This window comes from Neltuma alba, unplaced genomic scaffold (assembly GCF_004799145.2).
Source record: "Neltuma alba isolate B1F8T4 unplaced genomic scaffold, ASM479914v2 tig00005084_pilon, whole genome shotgun sequence".
In the NCBI taxonomy this organism is placed as follows: domain Eukaryota; kingdom Viridiplantae; phylum Streptophyta; class Magnoliopsida; order Fabales; family Fabaceae; genus Neltuma; species Neltuma alba.
Genome location: NW_021633971.1, coordinates 421,013 through 446,526, shown reverse-complemented (window position 1 = coordinate 446,526; position 25,514 = coordinate 421,013). Strand labels below are relative to the sequence as shown.

Below are 25,514 nucleotides of genomic sequence, written 5' to 3'. Positions count from 1 at the left end.
CGAATCATATGACAAATCTAATGTCCGGGGGGCACATAACCGAAAGCAGCACAGCTCCAAATTTTTAGGTTTTCCGATGAGACATCTGTTGTTGCGAAATTAATTAAACCGGAGCACAATATAGTTAACATTGCCTCTTCTCAATGATCGCGTTCAGCAGTTATATGAAATTTAATTATTGATTTCTCTTTAAAACCTCCATTATTGGATCTTTAGTTTTTTCCTCCTTAGTCTCTTGCTCACTCTCTGAAGCTTCAGACATCCCACAAAAATAAATAGATAACTAATTATAGTTCATTTGATTTGCTTTGCTGTTACAGTTTTATTGATATCCATCTACTTGGGCCATTTCAACCTGTCTACACATCATTCTAGATTCGCAATTGACTAAGAACTGAATCTCTATAAGCTAAATGCCATATGCAACGAAGGTCCAGGCAATTCCATCTCTTTCTAGCTAGAGGGCAAGAAGCTCATGCAGATTGGAGGACGAATCTTAAGCAAAGCAAGAATAGATGAAGGCAGAATCCACAGCCCATCTCCACAAATCAATCCAGAAGCAACTGCAGGGATCATCAACCCAGCTTCCCTGCTGTTTAGTGAGTGCCAAACATACACAACCAAACTGCCCACGCACATGTCTATTGCAAAGTAAGCCCCAACTAAAAATGGCACCGCCATTGCCATTGGAAGAGGAACCCATTTCCCAATATTTCTAGGGTTCAGATCTCTCACCAAGTTGGCTGCTATTGCAAACGCGAAAGCCCCGTAACACAGCTGCAAGCAATGATGGGGCAGGGCTGAAAAGCCTTGGACACCCAAGATTGCCATGTTTCTGTATACAAGGGCATATGGGGCCTTGTACTCACCATCTGGATTTCCCACATCAAAAGCCTTGTAGAAGAGGAAGAATGTGAGAGGAGCTACCACACATCCTATTGCCGTCCCTATAGCCTGTGTCAGAAGCATTGCACGAGGGGAAGTGAAGGTGAGATGGCCAGTCTTGAAATCATGCATCAAATCAGATGAGATGGAAACAATGGATTTAATCAGGCCACAACCCACAAGTCCAGCAACCACTCCATTCTCTTTGCCGGCCAAGGCTGCCAGCACAAATAGAGCCACTTTCCCATAGTTATAGGCCATGTTCATGTCGGTTAAGCCAGCACCATAGGCATTACAGAAGCTAAGAGAAGGTGCAAGCAGATAGGCCACCACTATGTAATACCACTTTAACTCTGGGAACATCAATGGGATTATAATGATAGAAACAATGGCGAACAATGTGTATCCTGCACATGCCAGCCAGATAGGAATGCTTTCTCTAATGAACACTTCATTCTGTCGAAGATCATCAAGGGGCATCCTCTGGTTGTCGGATGCTGCAGTCACAAAGAAATCAACTCATCGTTGAATGTTAACGTGATATTCGCACACATCATAGTCCACTGTTTATATTAGATCACCTTTGGTTGGCATGAAAAGGTCAATAACCATTAGTTGATTATGTGCACAAAAAATGTTTCTCGACATGGAATGCTTTACGACACAAAAAAAAAAAAAAAAGAAGACCAAGAGGCCATTTATTTACCTTCTTTAATGTTCCTCCTTTTCATTCTGAGAATGATATTTGCGGCGGTGAAATAAATTATTTTGAAGAAGTTGTAAAGCCCATCACCAAGGATCAAGGCAATGGAAATGAAAACCTGCAGCAAGTGAAGAGAGGGGACATAAGGCTTGAATCACAGGAAAATGTCATCTTTTTATAGTCATAAATTTCAGTTCACTTCAAGACCTTATAACCATTAAGACTCTTCATACTGCTTTCTGATAAATTTTTAGGAAACCACTCTCCTTTTAGTCCCCTGATCAACGGCCACATGATACCCCATGAAAGCACAGCACCAAGAAGCAAAGATAAGTTGACGAGATGCGAACAAATCATCCCAGCTCCAATGTAAGTCATACTAAAATCAAAGTAGAATCTGCAAAATCCAAACTTATTTTATCATTGACGGCCCTGCAAACTCTTTCATAAAGAAGACTAACACAGCAGAGGCAAGATGCAAACACTCACGAGTTACGCCAGGCTTTCAATCCAAATGTAGGAAACTGAACAAATCCACATTGATCTCCACCTGAATAGAACCACTGAAAGAGAGCCCAGAAAAAACTCAAAGAGAAGTATTTCATGAAACCATGTACCTGCTTCCTGCAAAAGAAGTCGAGCTAGGATCAGATCATAAATATCTTTCACCTTGATTAACTCGAAAATAAAACAAAAGAAAGCCTTACTTGGCCAGCTCATCCCTTTTAGTGGTATGGAAGCCGTTTATAAGAACAGCAGTGGCAGTTCCACTTGGATACATTAATTTGTAGTCTATTATCAATACCTGTTTGCATAAATTGCATAAACTTACAACCTGTGAATAAAAAAGGGTATTTGATTAAGTCGTGAAAGCTTAAGAGGAATTACTAATAAGAAACACCTTTCTAAGAGGAACCAAAGCCAAAAGCCCAACGAAGCTTGTCACAAAGAGAAAACCAGTCATCCAACCAATCCCAGGTTCCTTGGTGCTCCCAGGAGTATTCCCTTCGGTTTCGACCCCTACTTGTTCATAAGTCTTCCTGTTCAGACCCAAAAGGTAAGACCCAAAACCACCTGCAATTGGAGGAATAAAGTTCAGAACATTACTGATATTAAGGGGAATAGTTCTAATTAGACATTAAAAAAATCAGGAGGAAAAAAAAAAATCCACCTCCTACTGCGATGCTATAGCATGCCACAGCACAAGTCTGAATGATGGTATTCTCCTGTTTAGTGAATGGTGTTGAAACAATTTTAGCCTTTTCAAGCAGTTTAGCCCATGTTCGGATGAAGACAAAGCCAAGAAGAGCAGCTGATACGTTGAGATTGGGGACTAGCCCGGTTGTGAGATTCAACTTCATCACGATCACACTATAAATTATTCCAATGAGTATGCTAGCTATAAGCCCTCGAAGTGTGATCTGTCTTGTCCATGGTGCTATTCTACTCACATCCTCCGGAACTATTCGAACTCCTTCCATTTCTTCAGCGTTCAAATTCTCAATCTCTCTGCGTTCATCATTGTTCAGAGTACCCATTGGACTCTCCAAATAGTCTACTCTGAGTGAATCAATCATTGTAGTAGAGAAAAGAAAATGAGGAAAGTGATATAATCGGGAAGGGCGGGAATAAGTAAATAGTAAGCAGAACTCTCGAATCCTTCACTTCAAGATTTTACATTCAAACACTATCCAACCAAAAATGGGAAACTCGTAATTTTGAATCATATTGGATAATAAGGTAATGAGAAATAATGTTTGAGATGTATCTTAGATTGAATAACATTTTAGAAAGACATTAGCTCGGTTGTCCCACGGAAAAGCAGGAAAAAGGAATTAGCATCTGATTTAACAAGGAAAAAGTTCGGGAGAACAAAATCGCAGCATGAGTCAGTGATCAAATATATAACCCACCTAGCTTGCCGCAATTTCTTTTATGCTGACAGTAGATTTAAGCTTTTTGACAAACACCTAGGCTTCAGTTGTTGATGGAAAAAAATTCTCCACCACAAAAATGAAAAAGTGAGTTCATCAACTTCTCCAATCCAAGCATCTGATGCCTCCAAATGCCATGAGTAATTGTAAATAAGCAAATAGATGGCTTCTGGTATGCGACAGGGCAAAACCAGAAGGTGAACTGAAACTTGAAATCTGATCACCGGGAGCAGTTAAAAGGGACAAAAAAGTCGTGAGAATTCAAAATACCCACAGATGGGGTCTCAGAAATCGAATCAGGAATCAGCTGAAAGCAAGACTGAACTGGCAAGATTCGGGTCAAATCCTGACAGTTGTATCAACCATTGCAACAGACGGAAACCGAATGGACTCCTACAAGAACTAGAATGAGGTGGTACGACCAAAAAACCATGCTTTTTGTACCACACTTGTGCCCCGAGCAACTTTCCAGCCAAAGCCCCACAATTTGTTAAACATGTTCAAGTACAGTTACAGATCAAAAATCACACCCCTTTTGGTTTGGTTGACTCAGGGAGAGGAGAGATAAGAAGAGAGGTAGAGGGAGAAAGCAAGCAGGCGCTTGTTTTAATGTGGTTGGAAATAAAGGCCTTTCTTGGTCGAGTTCCCTTCCCTTCGAAGTTCGTCCTCTTTGGCCTAGCAAAGGCGTGTGGCCAGAACATGGCGCCATTAATATGAAAAGATCCAAAAGGTAAAAGAGTGATCACAAAGACACCTGAAAGGTCAACTGCGATAAATCGCGTAGGACACCGAAGGCAAGAGAATGAACGACACATAACGTGGGACTGCGAAGTTTGCATTAACGGCAAGCCGGTAACGGACATTATGGTGGTTTGGCTTAAATCCTCGACCTAGGACCAGCTCACTTTCTCTGCAAGGTTGACAATTTGACATATGCATCAAATTGTTGTTCATCAATGTGATGGTTTTATTTATGAAGCAGATCTGGTGAGTGGTGACTGAGATACTCTCTGTGGGTGTGTGTGATTTATTAAAATTTCCGTGCTTTATGATTTTGGTGGAATACAGCTTTCATTCACAAAAAAAAAAAAAACGCTCTATTAAAAAAAAAATTCCGTGCCTTATGAGGATGGGTATTTATAAGAGAGCGATTGGGGTTAATTAAGATGGTACACATTAACAAAATAGGATGCAATTAACGTTACTAAAAAGAATAATAGTGATGGAAACTGATTTACGGAAATAAACAAAAGGGTAATTATGGCATAAGTCAAGTGAGAGGCGATGTGATGGAATATGAATATTTATGACGGTGTGCCAACGAAGGAGTGAGAACGATGTTAGCTGATACCATCAGATTCTTTTCATGTTATTAACTCATTATAATATATTTTTCTTGCTCTTTACTGTTGATTGTTGACGGGCAATCCCCAGCAAATCTTGGAGGAATTTTTGTTTTAAGATAAATTTTTTCACATATTTATTTCGCAAAAATACTTGTAAAATTATAGTTTTGATTCTATCTAAATATTTACAATTTTTTTTGAAAAATACTATTTATGATTTTTTTTTTTTTCAAATCTAACGTTAAAAATATAACTTAAAAAAATGCATTAGCGGGTGGAAATTTTGCTACTTGATGGCTATAGATTGATGCCATTCCTATTGCAAACAAACTAGAGTTCACGCTCGGGTATCTACTTTTGTTCTAGCGTGTGTCGTGCATAGAGTTGATAGTGAATTAGTGACGCATATAATATTAATAATAAAGGTGAGGTCACTTCAATTGGTATATTCTCATGCAAGGCTGTGTAATCAGTATTACCAACTCTTATATTAATTGAAGTCACGGTGGCTTTTGCTCCTAAAGCAAGTGACGAGGTATTTGTGTATTAGCCAGACCCAGTAGGGGGAATCTAGTGTTTGTCTTAGCTTTCATACATATAATCAACAACAGTGAGAGCTCATTTTCGTCCAACGTGTTTTAACAGGAAGTAGTGACGCAGTAATTTTGGGCGGCTAAGCGCTAATGATGCTAATACTATGAACAGAAACTTGATTCTCTGACGTGCTGGATGTTTAAGACCGCAAAATATGTATTAACATATGCTGCTGCATTTGCTCTTGAAGGCTATAAAACCTAAGCAGAGGAACATACCGTTATACATGAGTTGCATTCTTAATGGAAGCCTGGCCTGTTCTGTTGACGAAATCTTTTACCAAAGACTTGTAGTTAACTAATAAGTTTCTCTTACAAGCCAGAAACACGCACACAAAACACACACAAATTAGCTGCTATTAATTTAGTTGCGTATCGTGTGGATCAGATTCATATAGGAGCGGCGAGTATTTGTGGCAAGAAACCTCTTTCAAATGGGGACTGACCTCTTCTGCTGCCAGAAAATAACGCAACACAGCACCGAAATGTCAGAGCACATATTATTTGGAGACTTGTGTATTACGTGCACGTAATTTCATCATTCATCATTCTATTTCAATCAAAATTATTCTTTTTGGATAAGCTTCTGCCTCTCTCTCTCTCTCTCTCTCTGTCGCCCTCTCTCTTAAAATTAAAGAAGAGTAATGACGGAATGTCGTCCTCTCACATCATTATTATTTAACTTCGTTGATGTAATTATCATTCGCTTCAATAATGATCGATTTCCACAGTTCAAATGTTTCTTATATGGTCTTTTTAATCATTTTTAATGTTTTATCAGTTCTTTTGTAAAAAGTAATGCATAAAACCGAAACAATCTTTCAAGGAAGAAAACTAAAAAAATCAAGATGGATAATGATGAAGTAAAAATAAAATCTAGGCTGTTAAATTAAAAATGGATAGCTAAATGAAGAAATTCGCATTTTCTTGTGGCGTAGTGTGAGGATGTGGGTGAGATGCTTTGGCTGGTTTTTGTGAACGGAGAAGTGAACAAGTAGTCGGAAAGCTGGGGGCATCCTGAAGAGATAACGCAAAGGCCGAAGCAGTTATTGAGTGAGAATGTGTTCGAGCGATGGAGCAGAGACAAAATGGTATTCTCTTGGTGCTCAGTGACATCCGTCCCCTCCTTTTAGTTGGATGAGATGTGATTCCCTCGGCATTTTTTTTCTCCCTTCCGCAATCATTATTCTGATCATCACGCTACCACCAGAATGTTTGAATAGAGCGAAACCCACTCCTCCCCACAAAAGAAGAGTCAATATCTAGATAGGGTTTCCTCCCCACTTGCCAGCCCAACCAATTAAACTGAAGGGGTACGGGATTTCTGATTATGACCCTTTTCAGCGACATGCATACGATCTTTTATCTTCATACATGTCATTACAAATTAAAAGAGGTGTTCACCGAATGTTGTTGAATATGACCACTTCCTTTACGACCCGGGAAAATAGACCAGCTTCCAATCCTCTTGCAAAGCCCCGAGCGATGGGTTTTGGAAACGGGCTTTTAGTTTTTTTAATCACCAATACATGATGGTCTTCTACCCATCCTACCCTTATTGGGCCTAGTCATCTGGATTGACTTAAAAGCCGCCGGTCTTCTGGGCGGAATCGCGGCCCTTTTCCTGGGTTTCACTTCAACCGTCTGAATGCAAGGCATCTCTCTCCCGGTTCTTTCCTGAAATGTAAGGAATCGAGAATTGCTCGCGTCTTTTCGCCATCACCCGGCTGGCCTCACTATGTCATCATTTTATTTTTAGGCATTCGCATTCTTTCGGAGCCGGAGTTTTAGTCCCGAGGCAAACGTGGGCTTCCAACGTCGAATGCTTCGTCCGATCACCGTAATAATTTGTTGTTGGACATAGACTGATGGCGGGTTCGTCCGAGACGAAGTTCGTCCAAGATTTGTTCTTGTACGCGGCCAGTGCGGCGCTCAGTTGCTTGGTTTTGTTCGCTGGGCTTCGACACCTCGACCCCAATCGTGAGACATCAAAGAAAGCTCTTCAACACAAGAAAGACATAGCAAAGCGTCTTGGTCGTCCTCTCATTCAAACAAACGCTTACGAGGTGCCGTTTCATTTTCTTAGATTTTCTGTTTTATGTTTGGCTTCTGCAGTGGACAATTGATAGAGTTTTGGTTTTGTGATTCAATATAGAAGAAACCAAAATCATGGGGTTTTGGAACTCTGCTCTTCTAGTTTGGATGAACTTCAAGTAGATAAAAATTGTGTAAATTTGCGTATGATAAATGCAAAATCTAATCTAAAATTGCCCCCTCTGCTGTGTACAGGATGTCATAGCCTGTGATGTTATTAATCCCGACCACATTGATGTGAAGTTTGACTCTATCGGGGGACTGCAAACGATCAAGCAAGCTTTGTTTGAGCTTGTTATCCTGCCGCTTAAACGACCTGAACTGTTTTCTCATGGCAAACTTCTTGGCCCACAAAAGGGAGTCCTCTTGTATGGACTCCCTGGTACTGGGAAAACCATGCTTGCTAAAGCTATTGCAAAGGAGTCTGGATCAGCTTTCATTAATGTAAAGATATCGAACCTGATGAGCAAATGGTTTGGTGATGCTCAGAAACTTGGTAATTGCTCATTATGTATACGTTTGTTGACAGTCTTCATGCTGCTTATTTTCTACTTGTTTATGAGCTTGGCATCAGATTATTGAAACTGTCATACTTTTTATGTGTTGTTGCTTATGAGTCAAATGTCATGGAGTCTTGTTTCTCTCATTGCTAAAAAATGCATAAGATGTGACTCATGGCAACCCGTAAGTTTTAGGAGACTATCATGATTAAATTTGACTAGAATAGTTCTGCTCAATGCTAGAACTATACTTTCATTTCCCTAACCTTGCGGTTATGATTAGATTCATTGTACTTACTTTTATAAGCTTTAGTTGCAGTGAAATGAGCTTATTTTCTCCATTTGGAGTGCGACTCTTTTATTTGTTTGATCATTGATATTCTGGTGTCTTTTTTTTTTTCTTGGGGTGGGGCAGTGGCTGCTGTATTTAGTCTGGCTTATAAGCTCCAGCCTGCTATCATATTCGTTGATGAAGTTGACAGCTTTTTGGGTCAGCGTAGTACAACAGATCATGAGGCAATGTCAAACATGAAAACTGAGTTCATGACTTTATGGGATGGATTTACCACCGATGGTAAGTTTGCAAGCATATCATGTAATTTTCTCAAGGACTAAACATTAAAACTAAGTTGAAGCTTGACAATATTAGCTATGTAGATGTAGTTTTCTCAGGTTTGACCGTTATATATTTTCCCCTTCTGTAGTGAATGCTCGAATTATGGTCCTTGCAGCAACCAATCGTCCCTCAGAACTTGATGAGGCCATATTACGGCGTTTTCCTCAAGCCTTTGAAATTGGACTACCAGACCAAAAGGAGAGGGCTGAGATATTGAAGGTTATCTTAAAGGGTGAGAGAGTGGAACGCAACATTGACTTAGATCATATAGCTGCCTTGTGTGAGGGATATACTGGTTCAGATCTGTTTGACCTCTGTAAGAAGGCTGCCTATTTTCCGATTAGGGAGCTGCTGGATAAAGAAAAGCAAGGGAGAAATGCTCCTGTGAGTTTGTTCATTATTCTCTTCTACCTTACCTCCTTTAAATTTTCTGCTTCTGCAGTAGTGAATAGCACGATGGGGCTGCCTTGACTGTATTTCTTCTTTAGTAGTGTCAAAATTTGTTTAAAACCGAAAAGCTACATTTTGACTTTGATTATTGGAAAATTTTTATATGAGCCCAGAGATATATTTTTGCATGCTTGAATTGCGTTCTTGGTCTGTGGAAAGCAATTATTTGTGTCTGATTTGACTATTGCTTCTGCTTGTCGTATGTCTTTTTAAGGGTTCATCAACATTTTGGTTGGGAAAAAATTTCCAGATGATATGGCGTTTGAGTGGTTATCTGCAGGCTTTTTGACCAAAATACTACGCACAGTAAACAATATTACCCAGATGCCACAGAAACAAAATTATTTACCTAAATACTACATCCAAACTTGTTCTCTAGGTGATGAAGTTTGGAAAAGTGAAGAACTCGTTCTTTTTTAAAATTTTTTAAAAAAATATTCTTCATTTTTTTTTAAATTTTCTTTTTCGTGAAAATGGTGCTAGGCTACTCTTTCCACCTATTTAAATAGGCTGCCATCTATCTCTCTCTCTCTGTCCATTCTTCTCCAAAAGCCTCCCGTCACTCCCTACACTTTCCTTCCCAGTCTGTGGAGACCCACATACATACTACTCCTCCAATTCTAAATATAAAATTTTTTTTATAATATAAATTATATTACAAAAGAAGTTTTATATTTAGGAACCGAGTAGTATCATATTACTATTTTCAATACTTATACACAGTATTCCTCCAATCCTATTAAGATTTAGTTAACTAATTTAAATAGATTAAGAATATTAGTTAAATTAGTTAATATGATATATTTTTATTTAAAATACTCTAAGTATTTTTTTTTATTTTCTCTTTTTTTCTCCTACTTAATTATTGTTGAGAAAAATATCAATAGGCTTAATTTGAACAAAAAACTGATAAACATGTGAAATACGTTATATAGGGCCAATATCAACTCTCTAATAATAAATTATTATTTCATTTAATTTTAGTTTTTGCATAAATCATTTATTTAATTTTAGTTTTTGCATAAATCATTTATTTAATTTTAGTTTTTGCATAAATTATAAATTTTGGTTTTTGCATAAATTGTTTTATTTAATTTTAGTTTTTGCATAAATTATATTCTTCCTGTCTTGAACATAGGAGTTAATTAGAGAGTTGATATTGGCCTTATATAAGACTTATTTCACATATAATTTTTTTTGCCAAATTAACTCTATTGATATTTTTCCTACAATAATTAAGTAAGAGAAGGAAGGAGGAAGTTAAGAAAGATGCTTAGAGTATTTTAAATAAAAATATATCATATTAACTAATTTAACTAATATTCTTAATCTTTTTAAATTAGTTAACTAAATCTTAATAGGATTGGAGGAATACTATGTATAAGTATTGAAAATGGTAATATGATACTACTCCGGTCTTAAATATAAGATATCTTTTGTAGTATAATTTACACTATAAAAAAAGTCTTGTATTTAGGATTGGAGGAGTGCTATATATGTGGGTCCCCATAGACTGGGAGGGAAAGTGCAGAGAGTGGAGGGAAGCTTTTGGAGAAGAATGGAGAGAGAGAGAGCGATAGATGGCAGCCTATTTAAATAGGTGGCAGGAGTAGCCTAGTACCATTTTCATGAAAAAGAAATTTTAAAAAAACATGATGAAGACGAGTTCTTTATGTTTCCAAACTTCATCTCCCAAAGAATGAGTTTGGATGTAGTATTTAGGTAAATAATTTTGATTATGTAGCATCTGAGTAATATTGTTTACTGTGCATAGTATTTTGGTCAAAAAGCCGTTATCTGCAGTTTTCCTCCTTTCTCTCTCGCCTCCAAAAAATTATTTGGAGTCGATTCTGAATATCTGAATGCCTAGTCTGTGCTTCTGTTTATTGCTACAGATTCACGATGGTGGCTCAGAACAGTGCATTTGGTGTGTCATTGTTGCTGTGAAATTGAAAACAGATTAGTTATCTCAATGGCTGTGTCAGGATAAGTCATTCTTTAAACTTCGAATATTTCTTCTTTTCATGTTTCAGGAACCAAGGTGTTTGTCACAGTCGGATTTGGAGAAGGCTCTCACCACTTCACAGAAAACAAAGGTTGCTGCTGGTGAATACAGTGGATTAAATGTACAGTCACCAAGAAGGCCAGGACGCAGGGAGTCAGGTGATTATCAGTTTCAAGCTGCAATCAATGAACTCTCTAAGCTTGTGGTTTCTCAAATTATTAACCTCCAATCAGATGCACAGGATCCGTAACATACTTACCTTGTGTTCTGGTGCATCCATTTAGCATATAGTCTTTTAACCGTGACGGCATAGTTAGTCCAAATTCTGTGGTTTGCCCATAATAATCCAATATTGTTCCGGTTTCATATGTGTCCACATCCTTTCTCCTATGGTACTGGCTAAATATGTATTAGGAAAAAGAAGTTCAATCAGACAAGAACAGTGTCATTTTTCAATATACGAGTTGTGTTGATATTACATAGATGATTAAATTCATGATGTAAGTTGCTTGGACTTGAATCTAACGGTGACCTACCCAACAATTTTAACAGAGTAAATTTAAGATTCAAGATGATGCAATAAGCAAGCTGCCAGCAGCCGTCAATGATTGAGACCCGTGGGATATTCCTGGCAGTGAGATGGGCAGGCCTTTGGTTTGGTTCTCTTTCTTAAAGCGATGGGGGTCGGTGATCCTTGTTTCTGTCCTCTTTCTTGGATAGTCTTGCTGGTCCACCCCATTCGCGGAAGGTGATGATTAACCTTGGCCCTCGAAAGTTGCAAGCTATCGATATTGCGTTCGTCCGTATGAAGCACACGACGCTGCACCCAAGTATTGTACTTCCTTTTTTCTTTTTCTTTTTTTTCATCTCAAATATATTTCTACAGTGAAGAAGGTAGGACCCTTAACGATGCCCATGCCACCTTCCTTTTTCCCCGTTTCTGTGTTCAATGATTCTTACCTCGTGGCTCCATCATTACTAAAAGAAAACCTTTCCAAGGAAATAAAAGAATAATGGATCAAACTTATTTCGTACTGATGAAGAAAAGGGAGTTAGAGAACTGAGCGAGTGAAAGCTATCTGCTGTTTTTTTTATTTATTTTCTGATTTGGATTTTGTGAGGTGACCAATTGGAATAGAAATAAATATCCGAGCGTTATTATCAAAAAGCCAGTAGGTCATATGGACGAACAATATGGTTGCACGCGATCCACAGATAAAATATTAGAGGGGCAAAACAACTGCGTTTTTGTTTTTTTTCCCGTGTATATTGCAATCTAGTAGGTCATGGTAGTCCGCAACGCTTGGTTGAGGCAATCCTCGTGGACGATTTTCCTGTGGCCACTAACATTTTATGGCAGCTTTTAGGAGATGTTTGGGTAGAAATAAAATTTTAAAAATATGTGAAAGAGTCTCTCTACTGGTGAACAAATGTTTTTTAAAAGTATTTTTGGAGCTAGACAAAAACTTCTTTTTTTCTTCGTTGAGAAACTCTTGATGCTGATTCAAACGCATTATTATTACTGTTCATAAACAAGAATGATTCCGACTGTTTGCTAGCACCCTCTGATTTATGTCGTCAAACGAAAAATTTTCTCCTGCAGCAGTGGTGACGAAAAATAGCGAACAGATGCAATTTCGGGCAGTTTTTTTCTTTTAAAAGTTTTTGGTTGACCATGAAAATCAACTAGCACCCCAAAACCGGCAGTTTTTCAAATACGACAAACGGGTCTTGAATGCAATGTTAATTTATTATTTATTCCCTTTTCTAGTCTTGAGTCGTCACGATTCCCTAATTCCAATTGACTTTACCCAAGCAAAAAGGATATTTATCTTATTTTTTTCTTTTATCTTTTCTTTGGGCATCGTGTAGGATTAAAGCATCTTTACGATCCATGTTTATTTTTTTTGGCCAAAATACGATACATGTTTATGAAAAACTTAAATTTGGGGCAACAACTATAGCTTGTGATTCATGTGATCGGGATGAGCAGGGAATCTAATATGAATCATTCGCTTTAGCAAATTAACCAGATTAAAATTAGATTAATATTTGATTTTTATATTTTTAATATGATTTATTTTAAATTCAGAGTGTAAGATAAATATACTTTTATAATTTTCAAGTTTTATAATTTGAAGTTATCACTTAACAGTTTTTTTTGGGACCTGAATCACTTAGCAAATTTAAAGTATAAATTTATTTATAAAACAAATTTTCGCAGAATCAAATAAGTACTTGCATGCTTGCATATAGTCAGCTTTACATTTGGATCCTCTCAATTAACTTTGAACAGATCAAATGTCATGCTACGAATGAATATGTGGACTGAATAAATATAAACTTAAGTGATATCATATTTGTTCAAAAGTTGTAACATCTACCATGTAATTAGTAATGTAAAAATGTTAATATTTTTCGCTCCACGGCCACATGCAGATACTTCAACGAATATATAAAATTTATGATTGGTCAAGCAAGAGAAGGAAAACAAAGGCTCGTGGTCGTGGATAGAACAAAAACGGATGACTCGGTATTATTCTTGCCATTTGCTACGTAATTTAATCAAAAACAGGCAGCCACTAATCTATCATTTCCTCAGAGGTTGGCCTTTATCTTTATGAATCACATGACTTCCATAGCATTACACATCATCGCTAATCAACTCATCCGCCAGAAAGATAAAAGGATGAAACGTATAAAACAAACTTAAGAATTAAGAGAAACGCGGAGGACAAGAACTAAGCAGAGCATTTATATCACAGGATTAAAAAAAAAAAAAAAGACTAATCGGCCGCCAAGAGTCAGAAATCTTGAAAATCAAACGCCTAATTATCTATTCTCCGATTCAAAGACATCTACTAGTCACATATTCACAGCTAAAAGCACAAAGAATAAAATTTGCATTGACCTGTTAAATCTGCCAAGCGCCCCCACTGTCTCTCTTCAAAATCCATAAGACCGTCCGCCGTTGGACGCCCCCATCTTCCTATCTTGCTTGTCGGCTTTTAAGTCTCTCTGACTCGTCCAATCCACATGCATGGTCATGGAGTAGCATTTAATTTTACAAGCTCTTGCAGATTTTCTTAGCCTTGTTTCAATCAATATGATTTGGGTTACCTTCATCTCTTCCAGTTTCTTCTCCCTCCTTCTAATCCTTCGTTTCTTCCGCAAAACTTCCCTAGTATACATTCTTCAGAGATGGTGGTATACCCTTGAAAACCACCTCCATGTTCACCAGTCCTTCAAAATCCCACTCTACAACGAGCATTACCAGGAAAATCAACTGTACCAGAAAACTATCACGTACCTAAACTCACTGCCTTCCGTAGAAGACTCTGATTTCACTAAACTCTACTCTGGTTCCAAACCTAGTGAAATTTTCCTTCATCTAGGTGCTAACCACACGGTGGGCGACACTTTTCTCGGAGCCAGAGTTTCCTGGACAAAGGAAAAAACCGAAGGAGATGTTAATTCTGCACTGGTACTCAGAATCAAGAAGAAAGACAAACGCAGAATTTTCCGTCAGTACTTCCAGCACATCCTCACGGTGGCGGATGAAATCGAACAGAAGAGAAAAGAGATTAAATTATGCGTGAACTCTGGAAGTGACGAGAACTCGCGGTGGCGAACGGTTCCATTCACCCACCCGGCGAGCTTCAACACGGTGGTGATGGATGCCGAGCTGAAGAACAAGGTCAAATCCGATCTCGAATTGTTTCTCAAGTCCAAGCACTACTATAATCGGTTGGGCCGTGTTTGGAAACGAAGCTACCTTCTCTACGGGGCGTCAGGGACGGGAAAATCTAGTTTCATCGCGGCAATGGCAAGGTTCCTGTGTTACGACGTATACGATATTGATATCTCCAAAGTCTCGGACGACTCCGATTTGAAGATGCTATTGCTGCAAACAACGAGTAAATCGGTGATTGTCATCGAAGCACTCGATAGATTCCTTGCATTGAAATCAAAAGCTGTGAGTCTATCAGGTATTTTAAACTTCATGGACGGAATTATATCGTGCTGTGGGGAGGAGCGGGTGATGGTGTTTACGATGAACGAGAAAGTTGAAATCGATCCGGCGGTGCTTAGGCCAGGAAGGATTGACGTTCACATACACTTCCCCTTATGCGATTTCTCCGCCTTCAGGGTTTTGGCCAGTAGTTATTTGGGGGTGAAGGATCACAAGCTTTTTCCTCAGGTGCAAGAGGTTTTCCAAGCCGGCGCCAGGATGAGCCCGGCCGAGATCGGTGAGATCATGATCTCGAACCGGAGTTCACCCAGCAGAGCCTTGAAAACCGTCATCACGGCCCTCCAAAGGAACGGCGGCGATGAGAGGAGGGGACAGAGGTCGGGTGACGGCGGTTCATGCCGGAATAGCGGGGAATTGGTACCCAACGGAGGAGCATGTCAGGAGAGTGTTCACACGATGAGGGAGTTCCGAAATCTCTATGGGCTTTTGCGTATAGGAAGTAGGAGAAAAGACGATCATTCTGGGCCCATAGAGAAAGAAGGCCCACGGATCTGAGCATAGGACCACAGAGAGAAAGGTTTGGTTAATCAGTTCGGAGTTATTGGGTTGGGCGTCTGTACATTGTTTTCCATAATCTCATTTGATGATATGTCTTTTTTATGAACTCTTCCGATCCTTAGACCTATTTAACTAATTTGATTAGATTAAAAAAATTAGATAAGTTAGTTAATTATAAAAAAAGTGATATATTTTTTCTAAAACACCATAATCATCTTTCTTAATACTTCATCTCCCTCTTCTACTTGATTATGGTTGAGAAGTATCCATAGAGATAATTTAGAGAAAATTGATAAATATGAGAAATTGATCTTATATTTAGGACTAAAACCAACTTAAGAATTGAATTATATATTAAGAACTGGAAGAGTATTGAGTATAGTTTTAAAAACAAGAATGAGTCATAAATGGTGTATCATATTATATATTTCATGCTTTATCCCTGATAATAGGCGCAGCAAGAAGCTGGTAATGTTTGGCGAAAGAGAAATGAGACTCCCCCCGAGAAGGAAACGGTTCGGAAAACTGTTTTTTGTAATTGCAATATATTCAGCCGAAGCATTGGAAAACGATTGAGAAATGGAAAATTGCATTTCAGCACCTACAGGCTAGAAGTGACAAGGCTTTTGACCCTGCATGATAGGACACTGAGTGGAATACGAAATAAAATGGGAATGGAATTTAAAAAAAAAAAGTAAAGATAAAACTGAGAGGCCTATTAAGGAGTCACGACCTAATTAAAACTTTGTTTAACCTGTTCTGTCTAATAAAAATACCAAACTCAAACCTAGAACCAAGCTCGTTAAAGTAAACAGGTTTAGCTAGTACATGTTTATATGAAGATGTATTAAGTGATATATAAATATAAAAATAACATGACATAATAACTTTATTATTTTATTTTAAAACCTCATTGCATCATTTTTATAGTTGAAAATTAAAGTAATAAAGAGAGCAAAACTTCGTTTTATGTTATGTTCATTAATTGCTACAGATATCATTCCCTCCCTTATATTTCTATGTAAACACTATTATTATTATTATTTGAAAATAAAGCTCTCCCCGATATCATTCTGCCCCCTAACCCATCCCACTCCTCTTCAGTGTTCATTCTTGATCCATGATATATGGCTACGTCAGAGTTCATGGACTTCTGCGGCTTCGTAATTGCGGCCCAATATCTCCCAACCTTATCAATCGTCGCCGCCGATATCGGCGGCTCATATTGCAAGCTTCAGCCCAGCAATACAATACAGCCGCCGGATGTTGACACCCAAAACTCAGGATTGCATTCACATTCTGAGTTCAGTATGACTCTGTCTGTGGCTGGGAGGGCATCTGACGTAACAATGTCTTTAAACGAAGAGGTTAACACATAATATGCAGGAAATAAAAACAAAGTTACAAGAAACAAACAAGGAAGAAAATGTAGAGAAGAAGCCTATCAGGACACAAGAGGCCCCCTACAGCAATTTGACGTGAATTTTGTATCTGCAGATGATTGTGAAGGGGTAATTCAAATGGCATCTCATGAGCTGCTGCGAGTGAAGCAACCTCAAAATTCTCTGTTTTCTTTGACATTTATCCAGCCTTATATTCCCTGCAGCAGATATTGCAGAAGCAAAATCCTCGTGATTGCCAAGCTGAACATAGTGATTCAACTCGGTAAGGTTGAACGTCAACCGACCCAAAAAACTTTTTTTAAAAACAAAAATGGTGACTCCTGCGGGCAAAAAGTCGGCATGAAACATGAATACTAAGGGAGGTTTTTTTTTTTTTCCCCTTTTCTTTTTTTAAAAAAATACTTACAGTGGACCAGTCAATGACAGCGGTGAATACTCATAAACGGAGGGCCAATTACAGATTCCCTTTGAATAAATGAAACCAGTGTCGGCCATGATGATGACTTGCTGCGTCCTCACAAGGCTGTGTTGGAGGGCCACTATCCCCGTATTGCACCATTACCCACCTTCCGCTGCTTTCCCATTTGCTTGCCCTCCCTGCTCTTTCTTCAATGGAATCTATATCCACTCATTATTTTATCATCCTACAAACACCCATCAAAGGTCGCAAATACATATTTGTGGTGTCTTAATTAACAATACGACAAAAAGAAAATGAACATCATGCATTCCTCTGCAAACAAGTGTACCAACTTCATTAATCCCTCCTAATCCATAACATGGGCTGACCCGCCGATTCGTCCAGCATTCTGTGTGAAGCCTCCAAACTTGAAGGTGAATTTGATGAATATACCCGAAGTGTATAAGCAAAATTTTTGCGGAATTTTAAATAAGTCGAATTCGCTTCTCAGGCAATTGTGAGCCTTACATTGTGGATTCCCATCCGTCTTGAGAGTTGAATTTCCTGCCAAACCTGCCACAACAATTTAACGCATATTCACCTAATTTCCAAATTATAGTTTATCACCGTTCCTGCTGGTGTTTGACGTTCCCATAAAAATATATTCCATCTGAATTTCACTGCCCCAGTATAACTAATGTGATTCAGTTAAAATAGCATAATTTCTTCTTCTTTTTTTCTTTGGTTGGTCCCCGACCACTGGGAACTAAGTGTTACATATGTCATTGCTTTTTTCCCCCAGAAAATAATATTAAGAACAAAGGAAAGAAAAGGGACGCGATTTGTTCTCAAAGACACATCAATCTATGGCATCTTATCCCCATGATAAGATACTATTAATTGACGGACATCATGGAACAGAGACGTACGTGGCGGCTCTAACCTCCCGTAAATCAAGACAAATGACATTCCTTTGCTTTACCTGTTGCACTGAAAAAAATTCGAATGTAAATACTAAATAGGAGAGATAGCACACCTTTAGTCAGCCTGCAGTACCTAAAAGTAAGCTCCGTCAATTGGTGAGAACACAGAGCATGGTGAGGTCAATGTCCCCTCATCTTCAAACGAACGAATGAATTGAAACTAATTTAACTACTGATTGATGCCGCCAAAGGTGGCATGGACCGAATAAGTTTGGATGCTGACTCGACTTCAGACTTTCTTGCCAATATAAAATAAAATAAAAGCGGAGAGATCATTGCGGAGAAAGATACTCCCTCGATCGAGATTAAAATTAAAATCAAGAAAGTTTGCCAAATATTAAAATTTTTGACAAATTTTTAAGTTAGCGTTTGATTGATACAGCTTATTAGGGAGAGAGGATTAAATTTAAAACCTCAAAAGAAGAGATGGGGTATTCTTAAAGATTAATTATAAATATTTTATTAAATTTTATAAATGTTTTTATGCCGGGAATCAACGATAAAAGCTTGTTTAACTGGGGTGAATGCATTAAGATCATGAGAGATGGAAGACAGTAAGAGGGTCCTCACTTCTCAAATGAAAGAGCATGGAATTAGAAATGGAATGTACTCCCGAGAGGCAAGATGAATGGGGTACGGTCATACGCAATCCGCATGGAATACTACGTGGGGCCCTGCGTATAAGACCACCGACACGAGTTGAGAGGCCTGGGTGGTTATGCACTACGCCCCTCTATTATTATTATTATTTTGAATGAGTGTCGAGAACGTCGTTTAATTTGATAACCTGCATAATATTTCATTTTCATTAGTTATATTTTTAAAGGATCTGAAACCTTACTTCAGACAGAAAATTCATCATAAATTTAATTTTAATTATTATTTCTTGTCCTCATTATAAGAGTTAGTTAACTAATTTGAGAATTAAAGAAAAAAGTTAAGTTAGCTATTTGTAACAATTTCTTAAAATATCTTTACTAATCAAGTTTATTGGTTAGAATTACCATTACTGGAAAGATTACTTTAGGAAAAAATACATAAATATAAGAGACAAAATGATTGTGGTCCTATGTTTAGAATCAAAATAAAAGTCAAACAAAGTCTTATATTAAAAACTAGAGGTAGTATATACACACAAATCGATAATCTGAATCAATATCTCTCCATCCGTTAACTCGGGATTTCCTTCACCCCATGTTCATGTGCACCGTCCCTCTAGCCCGATTCAAGCTTCTTAGTTCTAACGCTCTGCCTTGCTTCTGAAGCATCCTACGTAACCCCTCATTCCTCAACGGAGATTGGTAACTCCGTCCCCACACCACAAATCTTCAGTTTTTCTTTTTTTCCCCATCATCGTTTTTTGTCAGTAAGTAATAATAACGGCTACATTAGAATAAATAATTCTTTTTAGAATTTATTCTTATCATCAAATAAAATCAGCACAGGTGTAATTGGTGTTTTAGTACGTTAGCTGGGACTCACTATCGTGCTTTCTTTCCATCTAAGTGATTCAAATACAAACTGTGCTAAAAAGGTAGAACCAATTGCCCAAAAAAAATTGGCCAAAAATATCGCCCAAAGGATGATTGAATTACTCTAAGCTAATTAAAATTGTTAACACACACACACACACACTCCTCCCACGCGTTTTATGGGACAGGACGAATCATTTAAGCAGTGTGGCGCTTAGGACTTTGGAGAAACCAAATAACAAAGCCGTAGGTACATACATACAACTGTGCGTCTGCCATTTAGGACGCTAGAATTGGAGAGCCCATTTATTATTACCACAGAAAGGATTGGGTCCATATACTATAATAAATTCCCACCGTCGCATGGAATCATAGCGTCGTCTTGAGCTGGAACCGCTATATATATGTATGTCCTCTCTCGCTCCGAAATCTTACTCTGAGTTCTCGGGGTCTCACCCGCGCTTTTTCTCTTTGCCTGATTCTCTGTTCTCGCATCGCACTCTGTAATCATCAGCTGAAACAAAATGGAGCTGTTTTACTATCTGGTGTTTGGGTCATTGGGCGCGGTGGTGGCAGCTCTTGAGCTCAGCAAGACCAACAAAGATCGAATTAATACCTCTTCGGCTTTCAATTCCTTCAAGAACAACTACCTCCTTGTTTATTCGCTCATGATGGGTATATTTGCCATCTCTCTACCTTAGATCTGTGCTTCTGTTCTTCCACTGTCAGATCTTGCCTGAATGTTCTTATTGCATGACCTTGTATGTGTTTATGCGTATCCGGTGGCTTTAGATCTAGTCTCTTGGCATTTTCTTGTTCACTGAGTTGAACGCTAATGGAAACTGCTCATTTTCTTGAGATCAGAATTCATTTACATTCTTGTGCTTTTGCCGCTTGATCTGGACGTGATTTCATGAACATGCTAGCGCTGTGTTTTCGGTGTTCACACAATTGCGTGAGCGCTTGGTTCAAACGAAACCGAGTGCCAAAAACAAATGCGAACTGTCAGTTTATCAAATGACTAGCGTTAGATGTTTCGCCAAAAGAAGGCGTTAGATGGTTTGCTACCAATAAACTTTTAAATGTTGCTTAGCATTTATAGCCGGCTTACTTTCTCTTAATTGTGACAAAGAAACAAGCGAGAAGTTAAACATCTGAGATGGATCCTTAATTGATCTCAGTATCTGAATGGAGAAGTGATGCCATGCGTACTCTTGATTGCTTGCGACGGCATTGTTATGCTACTCTGTTTTCTAAAATAATTTTATTTAAGGTACGAAATAGATGTATACAGTTCACTCCACTAAGACACATCTTTGTTCGGAAGTTTTTATTTATGTATATTGAAAATCATATCTAACTAAACTTCGTCACTGATTTTTCGAATTATGATGACAGCCCCCGAGCTTCTACTCAAATTATTCAAACTGGATCAGTCTCTCTTTCTATGTTAAATGTTGGCTTTTGAAAAGAGCTGGCTAGCATGATATTTCTTGAGTTAGTTCAACTTTTAATTGCAACTTTCATTGGAAAACATACGTTTTAGATAACAATTATTTTTGGACTATATTAACCTATAGAAGTTGTTACTAGAATTGTGGCATGGGTTTGTTCCTGGTTTGTCAACAGCTGCTTATGAAATATTGTAGAAAGAGAGATTTTTGTTTGATTACTGGTTTCAGGAAAAAAAAAATCTAAGAGTTTGCTGTTTCTATGACAATAGCTGGAGACTGGTTGCAAGGTCCATATGTCTACTACCTCTACAGTACGTATGGATATGGGAAAGGAGAGATAGGCCAACTTTTCATTGCGGGTTTTGGTTCATCCATGCTGTTTGGAACGATTGTGGGATCTCTTGCTGACAAACAGTGAGATGCTTCTTCTTTTTTTAATCCTCGGTTGCTTTGTCTCATTTTGTGCATTAGTTTCATGGCACTTTCAATATATCATGCTATTTTTTTATAACTAGGGGACGGAAGAGGGCTTGTGTTACTTACTGCATAACCTATATCTTGAGTTGCATTACGAAGCATTCTCCTCAATACAAAATCTTGATGGTGGGCCGAATTTTGGGAGGCATTGCCACCTCACTCCTGTTTTCAGCATTTGAGTCCTGGCTCGTGGCTGAGCATAACAAGGTGACTTTTAAAGATTTGACTGCTTTTGATTAGGAAAAGAAATTACTTCTGGACGTGTTATTATTAGTCACAAAGTACTCTAGCACTGATATCTTGTAACTATATTAATATTAATATAGTTTTTTGTTTTAAGGCACTAGTGCAGAATAGTTTTTTGTTCTCAAATGTTAACATAAGGGTTCAAGGTTGGAATTTCAAATTATGATTGCTTTGTATAATATTTATTACATTAAGTGAAACTCTGAAGTTGTTATTGCAAAATATAAACGAGCTGATTTGGTTTCTATAAATGCCAACCTTTGGACTATAACAGTCCATTGTTACTTCTGTTAAGTGCCATATGGATATGATTTTGTGTATTGATTCTGCTTACGAAACAATCTTAAACTATGAAACAGGACTTTTTGAATCTTGACGCCATCTGAATCTCTGAAACATTGATATCTTTGCTGCGTTTAAGTTAGTTTTTCACTTACAAATATATAATCTGGGAAGATATTAATTCCAAATGATAATGCCCTACCTATTCCTGAAATTTTTATCAGAGGGGATTTGAACAACAATGGCTATCAATAACATTCTCAAAGGCTATATTTCTTGGAAATGGTCTTGTTGCTATCCTGTCTGGGCTGTTTGGAAATGTCCTTGTTGATACTTTGGCTCTAGGACCTGTGGCTCCCTTTGATGCTGCTTCATGCTTTCTTGCAATTGGTATGGCTGTCATACTATCATCATGGGCGGAAAATTATGGGGATTCTTCTGAGAGCAAGGACTTGCTGACCCAGTTCAGGGCTGCTGCCGTGGCCATTGCTTCTGGTAAAGTTCATACTTCATACATTCTCATTTTTGTTAATGTCAATTCCACAAAAGTACTCCGGTGAAGTTATCTATATGTTATCTGCATATGGACTGGACCGACAATCTGTTCAACCTACCATGACTATGATGAAACATACCATAACCAAACATCTCTGAGGTGCTGAAGCTGCTGTCTGACCAGAATTTAAACTAAAGAACCTGGGATGTTTAAGGGAAAAGCTTCTCCCCTTTCAATGATTGATCTACTGCTAGTCAGCAATGCATAACTAATTGCAGGGCACCTGGCCTTAGAGGAGGAAAATTATTTTGTAACCTATAGCTGTTGCTTTCGTCTAAAGCAATATGGAATGACATTGGGGAAACAAATATATTCTTTGCCTATCCTTATTCTGTTGTCAATGTCATGATCATATTTTATTTTCTTGCATTCTCTTGCTTCCTGCATATCTTCATTTTTGTTCTGTTTTTGCATTTCAGATGAAAAAATTGCATTGCTGGGTGCTTTGCAGTCTCTCTTTGAAGGCTCCATGTATACCTTTGTGTTCCTATGGACTCCTGCTTTGAGCCCAAATGATGAAGAAATTCCCCATGGCTTTATTTTTGCAACATTCATGTTAGCTTCAATGTTGGGAAGCTCAATTGCATCCCGGTTGATGGCTCATACATCACCCAGAGTAGAGAGCTACATGCAGATTGTTTTTGCAATATCTTCTGCCTCTCTGCTACTTCCCATTCTGACCTCTGTAAGCTATGGTTTCAGTATATTCCTTATTTTCTTGAAAAAGGATTTGAGTCTTTTTTTATATGCATTTTTATTCTGTTATTTTGACTTGGTTAATGTTTATCAGTCCTTGGTAGCTCCTTCCAAAGAGAAAGGCGGAAGCATCTCATTCTCAGGCTGCATTCAGCTTCTTGGCTTCTGTACTTTCGAAGCTTGTGTAGGCATATTTTGGCCGTCCATTATGAAGATGAGATCTCAGTACATTCCCGAGGAGGCCAGGAGCACCATTATGAACTTTTTCCGCATTCCTCTCAACATATTTGTGTGTGTTGTGCTGTACAATGTACGTTGCGCTATCCACTTAGATAAAATGCTTGATCTTAATATTGTATATCGGTACATGTGGATACAGATTGCTGGATCTCAACATTCTATTTTACATTTCATTTTATTGTATGGTTTGAGCTGGGAATGTTTTACGTTAGAATTTTTAAACCCAATGGCAGGCATTATCCCATTGAACTCCACAAAGCTATAGCTCCATGTTTGGAAAAACCATCCTCCCTCCTCTCTCCCTCCTTCCCTTTTTAGTCTTTACTTTCACCCCGTTTAAAAAGCAAACAAGGCAAAAAAAAAAAAAAAAGGAGAAGAAAAAGATGCATAGAAACGAAATCCTTCCATCTGAGTGTGTAGTGAGTATCTGACTAATTATTTCGGTTGTCTGTGCAGGTTAATGCATTCCCTATTACTGTCATGTTTGGCATGTGCTCAATTTTCCTTTTCGTGGCTTGCATACTTCAGAGGCGATTGATGCTGATTGCAGATAAGCCAAGTAAAATTCCCCCACACGACCTTCTTGTTATTTTTATTTTTCGGTATAATGGTCTTCTTATTTTATGTTTTAGAATTGCTGTGCTAGGGATTCCAGGATTTACGATTAATCAACTCTGCTGCGGTATTTACCTACAGAGTCCCATGCCAAATCCTGTGATCCCCCCATTCCCCAACCCCCCCCCCCCCGGGGGGGAACAGAAAAACACCAAACCAGGCCTCTTCTTGATTCTGCTGCGCTCACAAGGCGAACTGAAATTTTTCTGCGTGGACTAGTATCAATAGGATTCGAACCCAAAAATACAAAAAGGCCATCAACGAAGAAAAGAATCTGCACATAAAAAAGTTCTATTTCCACGCAACTTTTTTCTTTTCCTTTTCTTTTTCGATGACTACTGTTTTTTGTTTAGTTTTTGTCAAACAAAACGTGCTTCCTATAGAATCATGTATAATCTCTGCATAGAAAGTTTTTGGCCGCTGGGGGTTGATTACTTGTGTTTGGAACAGAAACAGAAGACTGGGCATTGAAGGATAGGAACACAGAGTCTGAGCCATTGAATATTTAACAGAAGTTACAATGAAGTTTTTAGGAGGGCCTCGGTCATCAGCCGCTACATTTAACGTATTGTAGTTTCCATGTCAGAGACAGTGTGACTTGACGACGGCACACCTTGAAAGAATGGTTATCTCCCCGGCAAAGGAAGGGGAGGAAGGAAAAAGGGTAAGTTGAAGAATTTCGCAAGTGCTTTTTTATAATTGTTGTAGTATATTAGATGTCTATTGGCTACTGCTTGAGGAGAATTCTCCGTTTTGTAGTTTAATTTTATTCTTTGGGGGCGGGGTTAATGGTGTACATGGCATACTATTTCTCTCTTCTTTTTCCCCTTTTTGTAATGGAATTGGACTTGCATTCAGTCAATTTATCTTCTCGATCTTCATTGTTCCCTCCAAAATGTCGGTTGTATTTTGTTAGAATAACATGAGGAGTTCAGCCTTTCAAAATAAATGTGCTGCAATGGTAATTTGAAGCAGCATTCGTGCTGTTTACAGAATCTGCTCAACCTTCTGGGATTTGACGCAGCATTTCATG

General features: G+C 38.2%; 4 protein-coding genes across 9 annotated transcripts; 3 read left to right on the top strand and 1 right to left on the bottom strand.

Moving 5' to 3' along the window:
* Positions 1-261: 261 nt before the first annotated feature.
* On the bottom strand, positions 262-4,370 carry LOC114746662 (metal-nicotianamine transporter YSL3). 3 transcript variants are annotated; one of them, XM_028934893.1, is made up of 9 exons: positions 3,874-4,370; positions 3,502-3,738; positions 2,760-3,148; positions 2,490-2,662; positions 2,296-2,423; positions 2,078-2,212; positions 1,796-1,985; positions 1,592-1,706; positions 262-1,382 (listed from the first exon to the last, which is right to left on the bottom strand). In XM_028934893.1, exons 3-9 carry the CDS (start codon positions 3,124-3,126, stop codon positions 454-456), a joined length of 2,037 nt encoding a protein of 678 aa, XP_028790726.1. In that variant the 5' UTR covers positions 3,127-3,148; positions 3,502-3,738; positions 3,874-4,370; the 3' UTR covers positions 262-453. The 3 variants fall into 3 exon arrangements, with proteins under 3 accessions (XP_028790726.1, XP_028790728.1, XP_028790727.1); XM_028934895.1 differs by having other exon boundaries at positions 2,296-2,393; positions 3,502-4,370; XM_028934894.1 differs by having other exon boundaries at positions 2,760-3,143; positions 3,502-4,370.
* A 2,716-nt stretch (positions 4,371-7,086) lies between these two features.
* LOC114746666 (ATPase family AAA domain-containing protein 1) lies at positions 7,087-12,162 on the top strand. 2 transcript variants are annotated; one of them, XM_028934904.1, is made up of 6 exons: positions 7,091-7,527; positions 7,751-8,051; positions 8,471-8,629; positions 8,760-9,055; positions 11,155-11,284; positions 11,679-12,162. In XM_028934904.1, exons 1-6 carry the CDS (start codon positions 7,330-7,332, stop codon positions 11,681-11,683), a joined length of 1,089 nt encoding a protein of 362 aa, XP_028790737.1. In that variant the 5' UTR covers positions 7,091-7,329; the 3' UTR covers positions 11,684-12,162. The 2 variants fall into 2 exon arrangements, with proteins under 2 accessions (XP_028790736.1, XP_028790737.1); XM_028934903.1 differs by lacking the exon at positions 11,679-12,162 and having other exon boundaries at positions 7,087-7,527; positions 11,155-11,646.
* Positions 12,163-13,804: 1,642 nt separating this feature from the next.
* Positions 13,805-15,762, top strand: LOC114746665 (AAA-ATPase At2g46620-like). The gene has a single exon (XM_028934902.1). It carries the CDS (start codon positions 14,233-14,235, stop codon positions 15,652-15,654), a length of 1,422 nt encoding a protein of 473 aa, XP_028790735.1. The 5' UTR covers positions 13,805-14,232; the 3' UTR covers positions 15,655-15,762.
* Positions 15,763-16,495: 733 nt separating this feature from the next.
* LOC114746664 (molybdate-anion transporter-like) lies at positions 16,496-25,377 on the top strand. Of its 3 annotated transcripts, none has more exons than XM_028934899.1 (8): positions 16,496-16,508; positions 21,617-21,783; positions 21,885-22,053; positions 22,599-22,869; positions 23,350-23,615; positions 23,721-23,936; positions 24,323-24,425; positions 24,513-24,762. In XM_028934899.1, the coding sequence occupies exons 2-8, from the start codon at positions 21,629-21,631 to the stop codon at positions 24,698-24,700; spliced, it is 1,368 nt and encodes a 455-aa protein (XP_028790732.1). In that variant the 5' UTR covers positions 16,496-16,508; positions 21,617-21,628; the 3' UTR covers positions 24,701-24,762. The 3 variants fall into 3 exon arrangements, with proteins under 3 accessions (XP_028790732.1, XP_028790730.1, XP_028790731.1); XM_028934897.1 differs by lacking the exon at positions 16,496-16,508 and adding an exon at positions 20,320-20,590 and having other exon boundaries at positions 21,639-21,783; XM_028934898.1 differs by lacking the exons at positions 16,496-16,508; positions 24,513-24,762 and adding exons at positions 20,331-20,590; positions 24,932-25,377 and having other exon boundaries at positions 21,639-21,783.
* The last annotated feature ends 137 nt before the right edge of the window (positions 25,378-25,514 follow it).

Bases quoted from the DNA above. Each gene is read 5' to 3' on its own strand.
- LOC114746665 (XM_028934902.1), top strand. From the start codon at position 14,233: ATGATTTGGGTTACCTTCATCTCTTCCAGTTTCTTCTCCCTCCTTCTA.
- LOC114746666 (XM_028934903.1), top strand. From the start codon at position 7,330: ATGGCGGGTTCGTCCGAGACGAAGTTCGTCCAAGATTTGTTCTTGTAC. The intron at 8,052-8,470 runs GTAATTGCTCAT...GGGGTGGGGCAG, and splicing joins TGGTGATGCTCAGAAACTTG to TGGCTGCTGTATTTAGTCTG. The intron at 9,056-11,154 runs GTGAGTTTGTTC...TTCATGTTTCAG, and splicing joins AGCAAGGGAGAAATGCTCCT to GAACCAAGGTGTTTGTCACA.
- LOC114746664 (XM_028934897.1), top strand. From the start codon at position 20,440: ATGGAGCTGTTTTACTATCTGGTGTTTGGGTCATTGGGCGCGGTGGTG. The intron at 21,784-21,884 runs GTGAGATGCTTC...TTTTATAACTAG, and splicing joins GGATCTCTTGCTGACAAACA to GGGACGGAAGAGGGCTTGTG. The intron at 24,426-24,512 runs GTAAAATTCCCC...TTGCTGTGCTAG, and splicing joins GCTGATTGCAGATAAGCCAA to GGATTCCAGGATTTACGATT.
- LOC114746662 (XM_028934894.1), bottom strand. From the start codon at position 3,126: ATGGGTACTCTGAACAATGATGAACGCAGAGAGATTGAGAATTTGAAC. The intron at 1,986-2,077 runs GTGAGTGTTTGC...TGGATTTTGCAG, and splicing joins TTGAAAGCCTGGCGTAACTC to ATTCTACTTTGATTTTAGTA. The intron at 1,383-1,591 runs GTAAATAAATGG...TTGTGACTGCAG, and splicing joins AAGGAGGAACATTAAAGAAG to CATCCGACAACCAGAGGATG.